The sequence below is a fragment of the Apiospora kogelbergensis genome (genome assembly GCF_038363985.1).
Source record: "Apiospora kogelbergensis strain CBS 113332 chromosome Unknown utg000008l_segment0_segment0, whole genome shotgun sequence".
NCBI lineage: Eukaryota > Fungi > Ascomycota > Sordariomycetes > Amphisphaeriales > Apiosporaceae > Apiospora > Apiospora kogelbergensis.
This window is the reverse complement of record NW_027117425.1, coordinates 2,138,283-2,158,568: the sequence shown is the minus strand read 5'-3', so window position 1 is coordinate 2,158,568 and position 20,286 is coordinate 2,138,283. Positions and strand designations below refer to the sequence as shown.

Here is a 20,286-nt window from a genome sequence, read left to right as displayed (position 1 = left end):
GATGAGTGACCACAGCGAGTTTGTTTTTCAACTTAGACTCTACCACACTACAACAATCAGTACCAACCAATATACTCCGAGCACAGGGAGAAACGAGGCAAAGGCAGAGCTGCAAAGGACACGGTGGTCATGGGGGCCCTGCCAAACCGCATGACGTATATGAGATGCCATGTCGGTGATGGAGAGGGCCTTCACCACGTCGGAATGAAGCAGAATCTTCTTTTTTTTGCAGACATCACATGTATTTTAGGAGGAAGCTCTCTGGTTGTTGTTTCTTCTATTATTTATCCTTTTGGACTGTCATCATTTGAGGAGTGGAAGGAATGACGAAGGACGGGGGAAAGAGGCATAAACTCAAGGCGTCACAGGCGTATGGTTGATTTTGGTTTTGAGCTGTCGGTGTCGGTGTCGGTCTTCCTGCTCTTCGCTGTCTGTATCTGTGTCTGTCTGGCTCGTGTGGGCATTACCGGTCATAGAACTGTAGCGCTTAGACGGCAGGGAGAAAGAGACAGCAGGAGGGGGGCGCACGCGCATTTTGCGGCAGCAAAGCATCGAGAGGGGTGGGAGATAGCCCTGCCCTCCGTCCTGCCTTACTTTGGTCACTAAAGGAGGGAATAATCTACCGGCTGGCATTGCATAAACGTTTGGCGCAGACTATCTTCTTCATGATGTATGTATGTGACGGAGATGTTATTGTCTATATATGTTAGCCAATCAAGCAAACTTGCTTGCCAACTTCATCATCAACTAACTCCATTTGCTGTGCAGCATGACAGTACAGGGGGAGGCATGCCAATTCTGATAACTAACTTGCTAGCCCTTTTGCCTGTCGTGTGGAATCGCCCAATCTGGAAGGGAAGCCAAGTGATGCAGCCTACGCCATGTGATAGTAGTGGTATCCCCCTCCTTTCCCTTAGGAACAAGCCGGTAACTCCCATTGCATCAAAACCTACTAATTCCCACACCAAGTTCTACGCAGTTTCGACTTGATAATACATCATAGGCTAAACCCGAGTACGGAATGCTCTTCTTCACTATTGAGAAGGAGGAAGAACAACGTTGATCTTTGAGGGAACATCGTCTTCGGCCGGGAAATTCTCTTGATCTGCCGAGGTGGGTTCCGTGTCCACAGGCGTGTCGGGGGCGGCCATTGCCTCCGAGAGCTCGGATGAGCTCGTGCCATTCGCCTGGTTCTCCATGGCATACAGACGCGCAGCCCGGCCTTCCCTTCTTTCGAGGTTGGGGCGCTTGGTCTCTGTTAGCATGCTTATACAATAAGTCACCAGGAAAGGGGTTGTGCTCCTTACCTCGGCCATTCTCTTGAACATAGAACCGTCTCAGCAACGAGACGGCTTCGTCTCTGAGGTACCCACCCTCCGCAGGATACCCAGGCTCAACGTTACCTCCATCGCCGTCTTCATCGTCTCGGGCATCTTGCTGGGCACGGCCGCGAGCAATCTTTTCCGTGTCAACCGGACCATACCCATTCTGATATGGTCGATCATCGGGCCTGGACACGGGCTTCGAGTTCATATGGACTCGGAATACACCGCCCGTCCCGCCAAACTTGTCGTTCACGGCACCGAAGTAGACCTTCTTGATGCCGAGTTGTCGTAGAAGGGATGCGCACATGACACAGGGCTCAACGGTAACGTAAAGAATACACTCTGAGATGATGGACCGATTGACCTTGGGCGAGGGATGTAATTTCTGCCCGTAGGGGTAAATATGGCCGTCAGTGGGGTCGACGTCACCCCAGCTCGACTCATCCAGAGCCGACTCGTCCTTGACGTCGGCGTCTGGCTGGTGAGAGAGCAGAGAAGACAAGGCCATGAACTCGGCATGGCGAGTTCCGTTCCGTGTTACGTTGGTCGCGTTCATTCCTTTCGCAATAGTACGACCGCGGTAGACCAAAACGCAACCTACAGGCGTCTCGTTCGTGTTTAAGGCGAGTTGTCCCTGTCCGAAATTAGTATTATGCTTGCCATTCTTGACAGGGAAGAAAATATGCAATGCAAAGATCATCATCGATGAGTGCGCGTGGTGACAGACAGAAATACACGGGGCACATGATAGATATACTTACCATAGCAAGAGCCTCCCGCATGAACTTGAGATGCTCCGCTCGCTCGATCTTGCCCTCCTCGGTAGTGGGCTCAATTAGCCCAGGCAACACCTGACTAGGGGGCGTTACCAAGGGAGCAAGCGGCTTGGGAATGATGGGCTGCTTCAGTTCGGGGACGGCGACCACAAGGGGCACAGCTGCGGCCTCGACGGCGGCCGAATCCTTGTCCAAGTCCTGCTTGGAGGCTGGCTTGTCGTCGACATTGAGCGCGTCGAGAGTCGCCGTGGCCTGGTCCATATTGGCATCATCAGTGGGCGGGACGCGTTGCAGAGCGGGCAGATTGGAAGGGTCGGTGTTTTGTGCACCGTCCGCGCTGTAGCTACCCGAAGTCTGGATCTCAGGCTGGTTCGTGGTTGGTACAACAACCGTTGAAAGTGGCGTCTGTGTGGGTTTCGGTGCTTCCCGAACGTGGGCAGAAGGCGAGGCAGCAGCAGCAGCAGCAGCAGCAGTAGTAAGGGTAGCAACATCAGAGGAGACATTGTCGTTGGTATCATTGTCCAGTTCCTCGGTGAGAATCTGGCGATCATGGCCCTTGTTAGACGTAGATATGACCTTCAACGGTTGGCTAGCCGGCGGTTGCTGTTGTAGCTGTTGCTTGAAGTTTGCTTGGTTGTCGTGCTTGCTGCCGGGGCCGACGTTCTCCTTTTCCCGCAGCTGTTGCTGCTGCTGGGTCAAGGCGAGGGCATTGTCGGAGACTTGGTTGGAACCGTTGGCAAGCTTGGAAGCGGACCGTTTCTGGCCACCACGTTTCTTAGCCGCCATGGCTTCATCTAAGAGCGGGTCACCTTTTTCCAGATCGGAGTCGCTGTGAGGATGTCCTTGCTGAGGAAACGCAGCGTTGGTGGTCGTGGTGTCAGTGCCAGTGACGGGCGTAGCAGCAGCTTCAGTATCAGTAATGACGATGGCGGGCTGGTGGTGGTCTGCATCGGCGGAAGATGAGCCGGGATGAGGAGAAAGAGGAGCGGCAGCAGCGGGAGCAGGACCAGGAGAAGATTGGGACGGGGTTTGTTTTGAGCTGGTGTCGCCAGACTTGACATGAAAGATGCGGGAAAGCAGTTGAATCAAAGATGCAAACAGTGCTTGCCAAAAGTTGGTGATGTAACCCGAGCCTGAGCCTGAGCCTGAGCCTGAGCCTGTGCCTGTGCCTGTGCCGGGGCTGGCGCCTGAACCTGCCTGGTTGTGACCCGCCATGGTTTCCCGTGTAATTGAATGGAATGAGTAAATGGAGGGAACAATCGCTCCTTCCTTCCCGGCCAGGCAATCCGTCAATCTACCAGCCAGCGCCCCTCGGTGACGCAGATCCAGTCAATGCCCGGGAGGTATGGGATGGACAGATGAACATCCAAGGACACCACTGCACTCCTTGTCTACCAAGGCCAATTGGATCTAATCTTCCCAGTCCCGTCCAGCCCAAGCTGCATCACCGGTCTTTGCCTGTAGGCTGTGGTTTCTAAGCCAGCACCCACTGGATTCGGCCACTGGGAAAGGAGACACTGACAGGAGCTTGGTATAGTTTCAAGAGCAACAGCCCTTGCAGGACAGCCAGGCCTATAGGTCTATAACAGTAGACCGAGAAATTTCTGCCAGTAGCAAGTCGAGATGAACCCAATCTAGAAGGCGGCACCATCGGGTTTTCCAGCTTAACTTTAGGGTAGCCCCGCAGAGACTGCCACTGGTGCAGGTGCAGGTACCGGTACAAAGGTACGTGCGTATAAGAGGGTCATTCATATTACCTAAGGTGTCTGCAGTATCACAAGAACCATTTACCATTTACGTGGGTGAGAATGGGCAATTGACTCAAAGAATGTGTTGTAGCATTATGTGGCCGTTGCCAGTCTATTTTTTCACCTCTAGATTCTATCCGTGGGTAGATGAGAAAGACCGCCAAAGAGAAAACTACTTTGTATAACACACTGAGGTGCCCGCTCGAAATGCAACAAATTCAACGCTCGCTGTGACTGTCAAGACTGTGAGGGGCTTAGACAAGGATCCCCCGCTGGTAGTGACCTGCTAAGGATGAAGACAAGGACGAGCCCATCTGGCTCCAGGAACTCAGTGCTCCTGGTACCAATCTGTTGAGCTTTGTGCTCCGTCTTGTGCTGTCTTCTTTGTTGCCACAGCTCGTCTTGGAAATTGTTTGCAGGCTTGAGAAAGCCACCGCAGCAAGGGGCAAGGCTGCATTAGTCTTGCTGCATCGGCTTTGCTGGGCACCGCTGTCCAGCCATAGCAGTGAGTTCTTAAGGTAGCTGGACAGTATGGTTGACACCACAAATATGGCGGCGCATATGGCGAGAGTAGCCAGTGACTGGTCCGATACGTTGCCAGAGCCGCTTTGGCTGAGCTGCATCGATTGGAGTACGGCTGATGACCGATCCAAATCAGTTTGCGATTCGGATTGGCTATTGCGGTTGGCCTGCTGGCCTACTGTGGGCTCCTTGGGATGTTTCTGGTCATTCAGATGGCCATTGCCGGCCAAATTAGTTGCCTTGCGGCTTGTGAGCGAGCGACGACACTGGAGTGTCTCTACTCTGCTCTTATCGCCATCGCTACTGCTGATAGGGACCAAGCGTGAGCTGGTAGTGGCAGCATTGTTGGTAACAGTGGCACTTTCTACAGTGGCAACATTGTTGGCAGCAGTGTCGGTGATGGAAAGCTGCTTGCTTCTCTGGGCCATCAGTGTGCGGGCTGTGCCTGAGCTTCTCGTAGCGAAGTCGCTATGAGCTGTCGTGATGCCGCTTAGGCGTGAGCTAATCACAGTGCCATTGTTGACAAGGCTGCCGCCTCCATGAGCCGTCAGTGTCCCGTCTCCCCCATTCGCTCCCGCGTCAGTAGGGGGTAGTTGATCTGCAAGCGTGTCCGTCCTGTGCTGATCTAGCCTGTGGCTAGAGTCGGAGCGCTGACTGGAGTAGTACCCAGCCCTGGTGGATACGGCAATGTCCTGTAACAAGCCAGGATCTTCTTCCAAGAAGGAAGAAGCCGGCGAGTAAAGGTTGAAATCGACATAGTCGTTGCCAATATCGGCAGCATCCCCGGCGAGGTACGGCAGCGTTGGTTTGTGGCCCAAGTCGGTACCATAGGCGTCAGAGCCGGTGATATCACGATGGAACGGTTCAGTACGGCTGCCCAAGGCTTGCACCTGTTGTAGGCCAGTTGCGCCGTTGTTTACCGTGTCAATACGTTCTCGTGATACTGGCTGTAAGAACGCGGGCGCCTCAGCTGGTACGAATAGCTGGCCAGGCGTTGCCGCATTGGGTGGCGTGACTGGTTGCTGGGGCGATGGAACTTGCGACGACGTGCTCGATACCGACGGGGAAAGGTATCCGGCTGGGTCGTAGAAGAAGTCGTAGTCCTGAGGAATCGACTCTGCGTTCTCCTCGTCGTACTGGATGAATTGGTCCCAGCTGTCGGGGATGGGCTCCAACGCACTGGCAAAGCTCTGGTCAAGGGTGAACGAGCCAGCCACACTCGAGTTGAAGCTCGAAGCAGCCATTGCAGACTCTGCCTTTGCCGAGGCTACACTTGCCGACTTTGTGGTGGTGGCCTTCTTGGCCTTGGCAGCACGACCATTGGATTCCGAGACGCTCTGCGTCTTGGCCGCCTTTCTGTGGCTCGGGTCGCACCGAGTCTTCTTCTTTCGGCAAGACTCGCAGGCTTTGATGATGCGCATCAGGTGCGCGTGGTCACGCTGCTCCTTGGTCTTGCAGCCGCGCGAGGCCGAGTTGGTCACGTCCTGGCCATCCTTGGTCATGATGGAGAAGCCAGGCAGGTGTGAGAAATCGGTGGCCTGATGCTTGGAGACCGATGACGCCGTCTTCTTGGACGACTTTCGCACGTTGGCCTGGGATGCAGAGGAAGAAGGTGTGGTCTGCGCCCATTGGCTCTCGGACATGACGGGGGAAGTGTTGAAGTGGGAGCCGTAGCCGGAGTCGTGCATGCTGGAGCTGGCAGGGGACGCGGTGGTAGAGATGGGCGAGTACACGTAGAAGAACTTGAATAGCTCGCCAGTGTGGATAGTGTAGTCGAAGAACTCCAGAGACACGGCGGTGCGCTTGTCCAAGATGGAGGCAGGGCCAGGGACGTAAACGTTGATCATGTCATCCAACTCCTGGGAGCCCATCTCGGGGACGAACTGCAAAGGAGCGCCCAGGGCCGGCTGGTAGACGGAGAAGCCTGCCAGGGAGGTAACGGAACAGTTTCGAGACATGTCAGCCATTTGGAGACGAGGTGACTTGGATGGGCGGAGTTGTACGGGTGTGGGTGTGGGTGTGGCAGGGGGAATCCGGAAGGATCGGATTGGAGGGCGATATAGCAACGTAGATTCGCCAATCCGAACAAAGCCAAGCTCGCGATGCCGTGGGACTTGGGGATGCTGTAGTGAGAGAAGCAGCAAGCCAGCCAAGGGACTCAGTGAGTTGTCCAGGGGGAGGGACGTCAATGTCAGCGAAGACTAAGGCTAACAAAGAGTGGTGGGGTGACCCTCGACTGGGATGTAGTGGTCGCGAAGACTCGGGATGGAATCGAATCTCGAATCTTACCGGACTACTACCAAGGTACAATCTGGTATCGAATGGGTTGAATAATATGAAGAAAGAAGAGGGAAGAACCGACAAGATGGAGTTCGGGAGGGAGTCATAGTATTTCAGGTTCGCGACCAGCTTCAACATGGCTCGAGTGAGCAAAGCCTCATGCACCAAACATGGCGCAGCGTGGAGACCGCATCACGGCGAGCTCGATTAGGAAAGGCCTGGGATTTTGGCTCGGCCTCGGTGATTGGCTCTGTCCTTCCCAGCGGGGGGACTCGGCTGCGCGCCAATCTCCCAGGAACTTGGGCTTGGCCAGAACTCGGCGGCTGTCGCCATACTTTCCTCGACAGCGCCAGGTACCGATACTTGGCGGCTTACCCTCCATAGCGACTAGAGACTGCGTCGCACTGCATATTCCCGGCGAGAGAAGCTGGCTTTAATTCGTCCATCCGGCATGACTCAATCTGTATCATAGACCAACATGACCCACCCCTGCTGCTGTCCATCAGCTTGCTATATGGCTTATGGGCTGTCGCAGACGACCGCATCGTCTTATTTGAGGCCATTTGCCCCGGACCGTCCCCCGATCATGGCAGGCTGTGTGTTGCTGCTGGCTGCATCTATCATTTTCGAAAAAAAGAAAAAAGAAGAAGAAAAGGAGAAGACGATACGGCACCTCCTTTGCCTTCACGGAAACCTCGTGATCCCAAGACATGAGCCGCATCTTGGAATCTCGACCGAAATAGACCACCGTTATCCGAGATGAGAGCCAACGCCATTGGCAGTTAGATGCGGATGTCGCAGTGTTGGTTTGGATACGAGGAACGAGGACAATAAGCAGTGAAACGACCGAGACTGCTGATTCGTCGCGCAAACCCCCCGTGTGGCTTTGGTTTAACGAGGGTCTGCCTGCCGCCAAATGTACCTAGCAGAAACAACGGCAGCAGCACATGCAACAATGGCCTTCTGGGGGACGAGTGGGTGCCATGGGTTGAAAGGTTGAGTCATCCGGCGTCCGTCCAGAATCCGTCATCCCCTAACCCAAAAGAAAAGAAAGAGGCATGGGCTACAGCTGCCCCGCTAGCCCGCTATATTGCGCACGCCGCAGATCCTGGGGAACGTGGGGCTTTCATCGCAGCGTTTGAAGTTGTCACCACAGACTGAAGAACAGGCATATTTAGGATTTTCAGATCGATACGAGGCCTCAGCGACCAAGTGTATGTAGGTTTACCGGCCATTGCGGCGTTTGTCCGATTGCCATACACCACGTCTACGAACACGTGGGAGAGCGCAAAATTGGGGTCAACATTAACGTCAATGTAGCAAATCGGCTACACCCGACAAGAAATGGCGAGAGAATAGCTGACAGAATAGCCCAAATTTACATAATTCCAATTGTATCCTTCGCTTCGCAATGCAATGAAAGCCGGCCGAGACAACGTTGAGCGGTGAGCCGGGAACAACGGGGGTGGAAAGGGATAAGCCACACGATTCACCAATTACACGATATCCTACACGCATCTGATGATCCCAAGTCTTCCCTAATCGAGAATTATTTGACCGGCTAGCTACCGTCGTAATTTCGCCGCCCGATCGTCCACCGGAATCCCATCCCCTCACAAATGCCTCGCGACTTATGAGAACCCCCTCAACTTGCGACATGGGTATAGGGTATATACAAGGCAAACCTGAAGCACGCTTCATTCTATGGGAAATGCACTGCGAGAGAGAAAATAATCGAGAAGATAGGGTGATTGCTGGTGCGCCACGCAAAGGTCGCGGAACCCAGGATGAGTGGTGGCAGGCCGGAACCCGCCATCGACACAGATATCAACAGTGATCGTGAGACATGTTGGCCAGCTCGAGGCTCTACCCATAAGGACTAAGACGATCGAACGAGTAAGCCGACTCGGAGTCACCTGTGGTCAGGGCCGGGGTTGATGCAATCGTCGACTCGACCAGGGTATGACCAAACATGCACCTTTTCCACTGGCCAGGCAGCAACGAGCAGTTTTGCGATTCACACTGCTCCGGCGGTTGGTCGACCATCTGGATAGCTTCACAGCGCAAACAGTGGCACGAAATAATGGGATCGCGGTATGCATGGTGTTCAGATCTCCAGTGATGTTCCAGCTCGGCCAGCGGGCCCGACCAGCCGCATCCCACCGAGGCGGCAGAAGCAGAGGTTGCATTGGGATGGGCAGGAAACTCGCAACGCCAGCGGCCTGAGTAGCATGGCAGGACCTCAATCCCTATGGCGAAGGGCTGCGAGATGGCCTCGAATGCAGTCATTGGCCCAAGCCCCGGGTTATAGTAACTCGTATTCGAGGCCGATAGGGTGCCGTACCCAGTACGTACTGAGTCGACGTTGAATTCGGACGCGAAACGATGGACGTCCAACCTTGAGACCGGGGTTTGTGGCGAGTTCAGTGGTTCGTCAAGATCCGAATCGGCCAACTCATGCGGTATTGGTACCCCTCCCTCCGGGGCCAAGTAGGGCAGGTAGTCATTGGTGGTGCTTTGCGATAGTGATCTGATCCTGCGACTGTTTTCGAGAGCTGGTCGTGGCATCAATGCTGTGGCCTTTCGACTGGCCAAATAGGCATCTTCGAGTTTGGACAGGTCGTAGCAGTGGCACTACGCAGAGCACATTAGTGATTTTGGATTGAAAGGCAAAAGCGAATGGTCTAGCCATACTGTTACCTTCCGGGCTTTGCAGGTATTGCACACCAAGCCCAGTGAGCGCTTGACAGCAGTCCTCAGTCTCGTCTCTGCGCTCAGTGGCCCGCCTCGGCGTCCCCGAGGCCGCTTGCCGGGCTCAGATGGCTCTGGGAATGTTTGGGTTGGTGCTTCTGCGACGGGACTGGGGGATACACTTGCCCGGGCACGACTGCTGCTACGTGCTCGAGGTATAGGGACAGCTTTTGAACTGGGTGGCTTCAATAGAGGCTGAGAGTGGCTATGACATTGCTGTCGATCTAACTCATCGCGAATTCTGTTATAGACGGTTTGCTGGTGCGCCGTAGGCTCAACAACTATCTTTTGGTGCTGTCGCGATTTAGTCCGAGACCCTGCAGAGCACCCCCCGGCAATTCCTTGTGGTTCTTCGTGAAGGTGCAACTCCATTGACACAGCTTATTTGACCACAGATGCTCCCAGACGATAACAAGTAGTCTATGGGTAGAGTACGGGAGCCTTCTTGCAAAAGCAAACTTGTCTCCGAGTGGCACTTTGCGGGCCGCCACAAAACGAGATATCGCAGGCTGCGCTGGAGTCAGTGTCTAGGGAGAACAAGAGAAAAGAAAGTCGGTAGTAGTGTGGGGGCGAGTTGAGAAAAGACGAACCTGATAAAGATGGTCTTCGAAGGGGAAAACAGCACTTGCTATGATGGGCCCAAGGCTGACATCTCTCGTAAGGCAGACATGCCGACACACGTTCGTCATTCGGGTGATCTGGTAGTTGTTGCCTTCTTTTCGAGTGCTTACACAGCCATCCCCAAACTGGGTGGTTCGCCTGCACTGCACTCAAGGCTGGATAACAATGCAATCAACCCCGCCGCCAACCGCCCTCGCCCAATTCTACTATAACAGGTGGACCAACTGCATATGGGTGGGTTGACTGTAGTATTCAAGCCCCGTTACTGTTTTGACCACCTGGCCCGTTTTGGGGCCTATACAAGGACTGAATGCGACATAATCCGAGAGAGCGCGACGTTGTGTACTGCACGTTGATATGTAGTGATTACTTCGAGCCATCTGCAGCGAGATTTCGGTGTAATGCCTGATGGAGGCAGTGCTGGGCCCTAATGAGCAAGTGTGTATATCGGATAGGTGTTAGGGGCCGAGCTTTGGTCTTTCGCTGAAGTATTGGCCCTCACGAACACCTAGGTATTGTATTGCTGGGCCAATCCGCTGAACGCCATCATCTTGCACCAGGCGGCAATACCCCACCCGGGCGATTGGCATCAGAGAAGGTGTCTGTGGAATATACTCTGTCGCGTTGATTACATCATCTGGATATTTGCTCCTCTTCGTCCTCTAGAATTAATGATTAAATCCAGGCTATCGGCACGGTACTTTCGGCGACCCAGTTGCGTGTTACCGTCTTCTCGATACCAATAGTACGCGATGAGAAGTCGTCTGATATGTAGCGTACAAGATCATCTCCGTCCAACGAGTTTATCGTAATCATCGAGGTCTCGTAAAAGGGAAGAGATCATAAGCTTCTCTGCTCCACGGCCCTCCACTGGCCGTTGAAAAACCTGGCAGCGCAGATGGTGATTCTTTGGCGGTCTCCGTGATAGGGCTGACTGCAGGAATGTGTGGTTTAGTCTGCAAGGGTCGTGATTCTAGAGGCAGGAGGCTCTCCGGTACTTGCCCCGTCGCATCCGATGGCCTCGCAGCCTTTCTTCCTCGCGTGGCTGGATTTGTCAATCCTGTCAGAGGGCGAAAGCTGGGAAGCATCTGTTTCGCAGTTTGCTTGCAAACTGTCGGACGCTCTGCCAGCCGTTTCTCCTCTTCCTCGCGAAGTTTCCTCTCGGCTTCCTCTTGTTGTCGCTTCTCCTTCTCCTTGTCCTCTTCTCGCCTAAGTCTTTCGGCCTCTTCGCGTTGTTTAGCTTCTTCACGCAGCCTGGTTATTTCATGCCGCAATGCTTCTTCACGGACTTGAGCCTGTTCTCGCTGCTTGGCTTCTTCACGCAATCTAGCCACTTCGCGCTGCAATGCTTCTTCGCGAAGTTTAGCTTCCTCGTGTTTCCTGGCTTCTTCACGCTGTCTGGCCACTTCACGTTGTTTGGCCTCTTCGCGCCGCAATGCTTCTTCACGAAGTTTAGCCTCCTCACGCTGCCTAACTTCCTCGAGTTGTTTAGCCACTTCGCGTTGTCTGGCTTCCTCACGCTCCTTGGCCTCGCGTTTCTTGGCTTCTACATGTTGTATAATCTCTTCGCGTTTCCTGGCTTCTTCCTTTTCCCGGACCTTTTTGTCCTCGGCTTCTTGCTCTGCTTGACGCTTTTTCGCATCATCCAAGTGCTTCTGTCGTTCCTGGCGAACTCTATTCGAGACAAACGTTGGGTCAGCGGGACCTTGCATCCGATCACACGGGGGCTCTGCGTTGTCTTTGTCCCTCTGCGGCTCACCGTTTCGCTCTTCGAAGGCTGAGTTGGATATATCTGCGTGGTGTTGTTTAAGGTTTTGCTTCCCGGTGGGATTTGCTAAGAAAGTAGACAAGCCATCAGACTCATCACTAGACGGGAAGTCGATAATCTCCCGACTTCGAATGCTTTTACGTGGTAATTTCGCTAGAGTGGGATGAGATTTCCCGGAGGCTTCACTAGATACCCTTTTTGAGACCTCTGCCTGTCCGTGAATTCGTGCGAGAGATTGGCTCAGCCAATATGGTTTCTTCTCTAAATGAGGCCGACGTAGCGCGGGTGTTTCGTATCGTGGCATCAAAAAGGGGGTCGGGTTTCCCCCTTGCTGTTTGTCTACTCTCGTGGAGCTGGTCTTCCAGATTTTCGTCATCGGAGCCCCACCCGTCATCAGGAGGTCCTAAAGGGTTGGGCAGCCTACCCGTAGGAGCATGCATTCGAGTTTCTACTGCATGGGACTTTCGTGCCGATTTGCGGGATGAAGTACAGCGGTTATCTTCATCCATTGTTCGCGAACCATTCCCGGCATCCCCTCTCCCCGATGCGCGATCGGCAGGCTCCACGTCAGACTTCTGATCTTCCCCAGACAAAGACGAGAAAGACCGATCGGAAGAGCGACTTGGCTTCTCAACCAAGGCGGCCTTACGAGCTTTCTTCCTCATACCCTGGTCAGCCAGCATCATGAGACCTCTTTTCTTTCTCGGTTCTATGACTAGCTCGATGAAGTGTTTCGCAGAAGCATGAGGTTCATCATGTTCCTTGGTATTCCCTAATCCCGCAACTGACTGCCTTGATGTTTTGTCCAATGTGGAAGGCTCCCAGGGGATTATCACTGGCAATTTTGTGGTGCGATCATTTCTTGAAGGTCGGGAATTGGCAGCATGGTCCATCAATTTCTTGACATCTTCTTGGGGAGATTTATCGCGGGTAGTCAGGCAGTCCGCTGAGTTTCCCCTCGTCCGTTTCGAAGATATAACATCGATGTTAGCACGGCTGGCCACCGGTCGTTGGCGGTCGGTTTCTCCGCCACAAACCATGTGATCTACTTCTTGGGCTGTTTGACGACGGCCAAGACTATCAAGGGGGATTGTGTCTTCTCTGGTCTTTCCTTTTGATATGTTCAAAGAAGATGTACCTCCTGACTTTTCCAACTTCCGTTTGCTAGACTTGGCTGTTGGTGGAGCAACATCGGCGTCTGACGAATTCCCCTCTATAGAAGGAACTGTGTTCGTACGCCTAGTCGACGAGGTACTTTCGGGCTTCTTCGGCCCTTCGTCTCTAACATTCATATCTTTCGATTCTGGAGATGACGGTGGTGAGTGGTCTTGTGGTACAGGCACGACCTTCCTGGGATTGTGCCGTAAAGGGGCGCTGCTCATGGGCCGTCCAGACAGAGACAAAGGAGCCCCGAATAAATTCTGTGCGTATCCTTGCTTGCTGCTTGTCGGGGAGGTCTCCTCTCGTCGCCGTTTTGCGGGACGGGGAGGTTCCTGGTTCGCCTTGGCTTGTTCACGCTGCTGTTTCAGCTCGTAGGGAGACTCAGTAGGCACAACTGCCCGGCCATAATGGCCACTTGGGGTCCCCATTATATTCTGAAGCGGTCTGTGGCGTTGCTGAAGCTGGGCCGGCGATGAATGGAGTGGTACTGGCTGCGAGGGCACACGGGATGAGCCGGCATGGCGAGCGGCGGCGGCGGATTGACGCCGCGCCTTCTCTTGCACGCGTTTGTCGACGAGCTCGGACAGATCTTGTTGCGTGCTGCCGACGCACTCGGCTACTTCCACCATGACACTACCACGCTCGAGCTGGAGCTCCTCACCCGGGCCAAAATCATAATCCTCGCGCCAGTGCGAATCTCCAATGAAATTGCCCCGCTCATCGTAGACCATGATCCTCTTGTTGAACGTGTGAAACTTGAGGCGACCATCCTGCCAGCGCTTCTGCTTCCGCTTCAGGTCGTGCGTGAACAGGCATATGAACTCCAGGACTGGAGCGACGCTTGGCCGAGCCTGGCCGGGGTTGGACGCCGCCGAGCTCGGGGCGAGCTGGGCCATTGCTGCCGTATCGAGGAACGTCCAGGAGTTTCTATTTTATTACTCATCGTCTGGACATTCTGTAATCCAAAAGACCCGGCCGTATGCAGATGAATTGACGATGTTGGATGAAGCAAATGCGAATCGAAATGCACCCCAAGGCATCTATCTAGACGCGTTGCGAGTGATCGCTTAGTTGCCTATCGATAAGATCCACTGGCTACTGGCTACTGGCTAATGATGGTTCGCAGCAGGCGCGACCGATGCGCGAGAGCACGTGCTAGCCAACAACACCCGATCAATTCAATCATCGAGATGTAGATGATTTCCACTTTAACCTCCTACGTCTTAATTTGCTTCCAGCACGGCAAGGGAATTATTCCCTTGGAATCTAATTCTATAAATAACATTGTCCAACGGACGTTTTGTAATTTGAGCAATGTCGTAAAAGCGTGGCTAGCTACTCCATTCTTTGGTTAGTTCCGGCCCACCCATCTATTCATTCGTTGGCTTGACCAACATCTCAGCTCAGAGATGTTCGCATCTCTATGGCGGGAAATCGACAGGTCGGTACATTGCCCAGTCTTTCCATGACATTAATCTAGAGAAGATGGCTTCGCACGAGAGAGTACGTGCATGGGGCGGCAACACGGCCTACATACAACACGACCTGCCTGGGGAGCTGCGGTGAGTGGTGAGGCCAAATAGCCAAGTAGCCCGCGGGCCCGGTACCTTAATTGACCACGACGACGATTACGGGTACCACCCTGAAAGCCCATGTGTGCGACAGCAACAGAGACTTTGAAGTATCAAACCACTGCCGCGATCCGAGTGGAAGCTGTTGAACAGTGGCTGGGTCAAATTGGCTGGGTTAGCCAAGGCCCTTTTGCTGCCTGTTCTCACCCCCTGGACACTGGTCGACCCCTCAGTGAGACGGTGGTTGTAGTTCGTCTGGTTTGTCTCTCTCTTTTCCATTTCCTGTGCTCGTATAACCACTTGAACCGTATATGCAGTTACAGAAAGTCGCTTGTTACTTCCCATCTTCGACGCCTGCATGCACATGCAGGTCTTTGTATCTTAACTTAATATTTGTTGATCTGCGGAGATCCTCTCCTCTTTGCTCCCCCCTCGACTAACACCAACGCTTGCTTACTGTTCTTGGCCTTTTTTGTTATTTTATTTCGAGTTCGATGTCTGTTGGACCTGACGCACCATCCCGCTCCCCCTAGCAGTCCGTCCGCCGACCAACCGACTGCACCGCCTCTCCATCCACCCTCTAATCAAACCGTCGACTTTCATCGCATTGGTCAATGTGGAAAGAAAGAGAACAAGAAGGCTGGGCGTAGTACAACCTCGAATGCTCCGTACAATTCTGGCAAATATCTCGTCTCATTGCACACAGGGCGTCGGTACTGATTGATGGATGGACATTGAATGTTGACCGTTCTGCCTGATACCGCTACCGCTACTTTGTCCCCCTACTTTCGACTTTCAGAGTTCCCCGCCATTTTTTGCTGCCTGGTTCCCCACACAAGAGATAAAGACAGAAGAAGCAACCAGGAACAGGAAACATGCAGTCTATGCAGCGATCGTTTGGGAAGCTCCTGAACAAGGCGCCAGGAGACAATGCCAAAGTCTCCGTATTGCTTAACGACTACGAAGATATTGACAAGGTTCTTGCCAAGGTACGACTGCCCAACTATACCCCCCTATTACACCACCTGGAACTAACGTATGTCTACCTCGAACTATCGAACAGCTCAACGACCACACCAAATCATGGCGAGATTCGTGGATAAACCTCACCAACACCCAACTGGGCATCGTCACCGAGTATGAGGGCCTCTACGACCCCATCGTCGGCTCGGACCGGACCAACGTCAAGGCGACGGCGCCGACGCCCGAGCTGCAGCTGCACCGCACCTTCCAGCTCAAGGAGGCCTACGGCGTGCTCAAGGAGGACCTGATGGAGGAGATCGCCTCGATCGACGAGCGCGTGATCAAGCCCACCACCGACGCCCGCGACTGCATCGCGCCCCTGCGCAAAACCATTAAGAAGCGCGAGAACCGCCGGCTCGACTACGAGAAGGCCCAGGACAAGGCCGCTAAGATTCAGCGCAAACCTGGCAAGGGCCCAAAAGAGGAGGCCGCCTTAGCAAAGGCAGAAGACGAGGTCGCCCGGGCCGCTGAGGTATGCCTTGTCATTCTGAATATATGCTGCCATATTGGGCTATTTGGATGGAATATACTGACCCGGATCGCTACTTAGGAGTTCCAAATCGCCGACAGTCACCTACGCGAGACGTTACCACCGCTGGTGAATGCCACGTTCAGCCTCATTCCGCCCCTGCTCGCCGCGATCGTTCTCATCAACAACCGCCTGCTGGGCCTCTACTACACCGCCCTTCATGGCTATTGCGAAGAACACAACTTCCCCTCTCCGCCCCCGCCCATGGAGGATGTGATAGCGTGCTGGTCCGCCGACTACAGCCCCGTTAAACGGGAGTTCGAGTCCATCAGCTGCATAGCTCACGGCAAAGCGTCCAAGCTTCCCATGCACATCACGCCCGAGGAGCAAGTCTCGCCCAACGAGGGTCGCAAGTCCTCCATGCCTTTCATCCGACGCACAACTTCGAACTTGACCGGTTCTTCATCGAACTCGAAAAACGGCGCCCCTGAGGAGCCCGGGCCCGGACCTATGCCGCCGCGGCCAAACCGTATACCCTCCAACACATCATTGAGCTCCCACGGTACCCCTGGGCCGCGGCCACCAAACACGAACCTAGGCGTCCCCACCGAGTTCACGACAGCGTCAGGCTACGGTATCAGTGGCAACCGCTCGCCCAGCGCATCGCCCAACTCGCTGAAGCCGCGCTCTGACTACTTCGGCGGCAGCCAGGGCCGTCCTGGCACGGCGTCCACCGTCGCCTCCAACGTGTCGACCATCAGCCTCAGCGGCGGCGGCGCGCCCATCGTCAAGAAGAAGCCGCCGCCTCCGCCGCCGAAACCGAAGCGCATCAACACGAACCAGCCCGAGGTGTTCGTCGAGGCGCTCTACGACTTCGCGGGGCAGGGCGCCGGCGACTTGTCCTTCCAGGAGGGCGATCGGATCAAGGTGGTGAAAAAGACGGGGACGGACCAGGACTGGTGGGTGGGCGAGCTCGGGGGCGTCAAGGGGAGCTTCCTGCGAATTACTGCAAAGCGATCTAACCGTCATGGGGGAATGACGAGGAAGGAAGGAAGAAGAACGAGTTTGAAAATACTAAGCTTTGTTGTTGCCGTCGCTGACTGTGACCATATACCCTGAACTACCTTACCATATCCTTAACATGAGCAGTTAAACGCGAATGACCTCATGGCCCTTTTACCACTTTTTTGTCACACGGCTATCTCCTTTCAGTCCCTTCTCCTGGAGTAGGCCGTTGGGCATCTAGGGGTAAGACGATGTGTATAGTCAGGAGCTATTGTATCTGAGCTGGCTCGTCTCTCTAATTCTGGAAAGACTGTTCGCTTCCCTAAGCATCAAGCACGTATTTCGCAATACTCGGTTGTTAACTAATTATTATACGTATGCTAATATGGTCATATGGGAGTCTCACCTGACAATAGCTACTGCGCGATCGTGACAACTTATATTTGTAGATAATTAATGTATATCTATAAGCTCATATCAACGGCAGAACTACATCTTTTAGCCGTAGGTTTCCATTCCCTGCTAACACCATGTGGTGATTTGTACGGCTCAGTCCGCAATTCCCGCCCTCTTGCAAACTTATGTACAAAGTGAATGCACTCATCGTCTTGTGACTCAAAGTGATGATACATACGCGCCTGGCAAAACGGAACACGAACTCGTCCGTGTCGAAAATCCATGACGACGAACTAAAACAAAGTTCAATCATTCTGCCAACTCGCAAGCCCGCCGTGAATGCTATTCATTCCGCCGAGTCCACCTCAATTATCCTTCCTGCATACTAGACCAGTGCAGAGCAACAAAAAAAAGAAAACTGGGGGTATCAATGACATGATGTCCTTCGGGAAATCGTGTTCTAGCGCAATGTGCGCCGTAGCGACGGACTTCGGGGAGGGGTGGGAGAAGGCCGAAAGGCACCGGAGTTGCTCGTCGAAGACGACAAGGCCCGATCCATCGACTAAACTGTATCGAAGTACAAGCAAAATCCCCATACGCTGAGGTTCCCAACGGCGTTGTCCGCCTCCCCACATACGTCAGGCCCGTCGGTGACATCGCGCGAAACAAGAGGCAATCGCACCCTTTCCTTGCTGCCGATCCATCTTTCGGGTTAACTGACGTGAGCAAGTCTGTCGACTATATCCCTGGAACTCGCCGACTTCTGTCAGGCAAGTCTGGCAGGATAACTTCCTAGCGCAATCTGATGATTCTGGGTCCAGGTCGTATAGGGTATATGGTGACGTGTAAGTGTCCAGTTGTCTACCCCATGGTGAACCCTTGCAGAACTCATATGTCGGGCTCGCTCAGCCAGACAGCTCGACAATGGGTGAAGTCGTTCCCTCGCGTCGCCTTCTCTCTTCATCTGCTCGTATAGCACGCGCGATCTCTTCAACCTGCGCGCTATCTCCAGACGGGGCGATGCGAGCCCCAATGTAGCCATCATCAGTACTTTCTAGCTCCATGGGGGTAACAGGCCCGGGGCTGCCAAGGGGTTGAAGTCGAGGCTTGTTCGGCTTGGTGACGCTGGTGAAGCCCATGTTGCGAAGAGATATCGCATTCAAGGCAGCCGCATTAACATTTCCACCGTTGAGTGCGAGAGTCGCTTGAGCAATCATGTCGCGTTGGTATTGCTGGAGTCTCCGTTTGGCCTCCGACTCATTCCGTGAATGACCCAAAGAGGAGGACGTGTCCGACCGGTATGTTGGAACTTGGGTGTCGGATTTGACACTCATGGATTGGGGAGTAGAAGCCATTGGCCGTGGCTGTTGCGACCGCTTTTCCTCTTTCCGCTTCTCGTAGTTCGAGGGGTAGTACTTCCCTATTGGTAGGGGGGCTCGCATGGGCTCCGCTGGGCATGTAAGAAGCCACTGGCGTATTGATGCTGCCCATGGCCAATGCTGATGGAGGCGCCGGCATCGTGGAAGCAGTCCTAGATGATGACACTGACACACTGGGTGGTGGAGGCGCTCGACCAATCACAGAGGGCGATGGTTCTGGTTGCTGTTCCAGTGAGCCTTTCTGTGAAGCGTTCTGTATTGATCGTTGCTGTGCCTTGGAGGCGTCTAAGTGAAAGGGATGGCTGTGGTACACCCGATTCTGCTCTTCGTGAAAAGGAAAGTAGGCTCTGTATGTTTATAGAGAGTTAGTAAATGCAAGCGGTATAAATAACCGTCGATGTAATGAATATTGCTTGATGGAGTGGAAACCATAACGTCGTCGATCAGGCGGAGGAAGCCGTCACGAAACATACGAAACCGTCTAAAACTTGAATATATAGTTCCAAGGCGCATCGGCTGCATGATTGACAGAAAACGGGACTTACCCAGGAACGTCACCTCGAGCTGACAACGGGGCAGGTGGAGTGTAAACAGACGAGCTGCTAGAGACAATCTTCTTCGGGACGGGCAATTCAATGGCGATTGGGCGACTGCGAACTGATCTGGGGGAGTCTAGCAATATAGGCGAGTCAGTTGCAGTGTCCAAGGGTGCATCGTCTGTATCTTCGAACGGCCTTAGCATCGTTACATGACGCAGTTGGACACTTGACAGTATTTAAGGTGCGGCGGAACACATGGAAAAGGTCAGGCCACTTAGGGGGGAAACCTTGGAATCCCATGCTAAAGCGGTGGACGGTCTTGAAGAAAAGCGCGGTCCCTGGGATTGGCTTTGGATGAAGAAAGTCCCCTCCCAAAAAACCTAACCCCGACCAAGACCCTGGTTTATTATGTGGATGCCTCCGCTAATGTCGAAGCGAGGATAACATGTCGGTGCTGACGGCATGCCGTACCATACAGATGCGTGTATGTATGTAAACCCCGCTGAGCCAGCGAACAGCAATCAATGTAACCGCTGGGCAACCAGCATATGCAAGGTGAGGCAAGCAGCAAGCAGCAAGCCAAGGCAAGGGGGCTTTGATGGGCAGTGGGGGAGGAGGAGAACAGCAGGCAGAGACAGGGTGTGTGTGTGTGTGTGTGTGTGTGTATGTACTAGCGAGCGGCTCAACTGCTAGGCGGGCTAGTAGGAAAAGGGACTTGTACTTTTCCAAGGCCCCAAGGCCCCTTGCTACTGCGCCAGATCCCAGATCCTCAGAGTACAAGTCTTTCCACCCATCACCGTTCAAGCCCTCCCTCTATCGGATAACGGGACCGGTTCGTCGGGAACGGATTGGACAGCTTTGCCCGCCCGCGTAGCGGCTTCGGCAAGAACGGCATGGTCAAAAAGCCACCATGCCGTTCTGGTGTCACCCTTTATTTGACGACACGAGACCA

General features: G+C 53.9%; 7 protein-coding genes across 7 annotated transcripts; 1 reads left to right on the top strand and 6 right to left on the bottom strand.

Moving 5' to 3' along the window:
* Window positions 1–1,034: 1,034 nt before the first annotated feature.
* Window positions 1,035–3,316, bottom strand: PG998_012645 (CMP/dCMP deaminase- zinc-binding protein; the record flags this gene model as incomplete). The annotated part of the gene is made up of 3 exons (XM_066879461.1): window positions 1,035–1,255; window positions 1,308–1,959; window positions 2,087–3,316. The coding sequence occupies 3 exons, from the start codon at window positions 3,314–3,316 to the stop codon at window positions 1,035–1,037; spliced, it is 2,103 nt and encodes a 700-aa protein (XP_066725845.1).
* Window positions 3,317–4,103: 787 nt separating this feature from the next.
* On the bottom strand, window positions 4,104–6,329 carry PG998_012644 (uncharacterized protein; the record flags this gene model as incomplete). The annotated part of the gene is made up of 1 exon (XM_066879460.1): window positions 4,104–6,329. One exon carries the CDS (start codon window positions 6,327–6,329, stop codon window positions 4,104–4,106), a length of 2,226 nt encoding a protein of 741 aa, XP_066725844.1.
* Window positions 6,330–8,517: 2,188 nt separating this feature from the next.
* Window positions 8,518–9,774, bottom strand: PG998_012643 (uncharacterized protein; the record flags this gene model as incomplete). Its single annotated transcript, XM_066879459.1, has 2 exons — window positions 8,518–9,285; window positions 9,352–9,774. 2 exons carry the CDS (start codon window positions 9,772–9,774, stop codon window positions 8,518–8,520), a joined length of 1,191 nt encoding a protein of 396 aa, XP_066725843.1.
* A 1,061-nt stretch (window positions 9,775–10,835) lies between these two features.
* Window positions 10,836–11,735, bottom strand: PG998_012642 (uncharacterized protein; the record flags this gene model as incomplete). Its single annotated transcript, XM_066879458.1, has 1 exon — window positions 10,836–11,735. The coding sequence occupies one exon, from the start codon at window positions 11,733–11,735 to the stop codon at window positions 10,836–10,838; it is 900 nt and encodes a 299-aa protein (XP_066725842.1).
* Window positions 11,736–12,836: 1,101 nt separating this feature from the next.
* On the bottom strand, window positions 12,837–13,848 carry PG998_012641 (uncharacterized protein; the record flags this gene model as incomplete). Its single annotated transcript, XM_066879457.1, has 2 exons — window positions 12,837–12,868; window positions 12,930–13,848. The coding sequence occupies 2 exons, from the start codon at window positions 13,846–13,848 to the stop codon at window positions 12,837–12,839; spliced, it is 951 nt and encodes a 316-aa protein (XP_066725841.1).
* Window positions 13,849–15,398: 1,550 nt separating this feature from the next.
* PG998_012640 (SH3 domain-containing protein) lies at window positions 15,399–17,134 on the top strand (the record flags this gene model as incomplete). The annotated part of the gene is made up of 3 exons (XM_066879456.1): window positions 15,399–15,512; window positions 15,587–16,018; window positions 16,097–17,134. The coding sequence occupies 3 exons, from the start codon at window positions 15,399–15,401 to the stop codon at window positions 17,132–17,134; spliced, it is 1,584 nt and encodes a 527-aa protein (XP_066725840.1).
* A 1,187-nt stretch (window positions 17,135–18,321) lies between these two features.
* Window positions 18,322–19,537, bottom strand: PG998_012639 (uncharacterized protein; the record flags this gene model as incomplete). Its single annotated transcript, XM_066879455.1, has 3 exons — window positions 18,322–18,831; window positions 18,887–19,142; window positions 19,341–19,537. The coding sequence occupies 3 exons, from the start codon at window positions 19,535–19,537 to the stop codon at window positions 18,322–18,324; spliced, it is 963 nt and encodes a 320-aa protein (XP_066725839.1).
* Window positions 19,538–20,286: the final 749 nt, after the last annotated feature.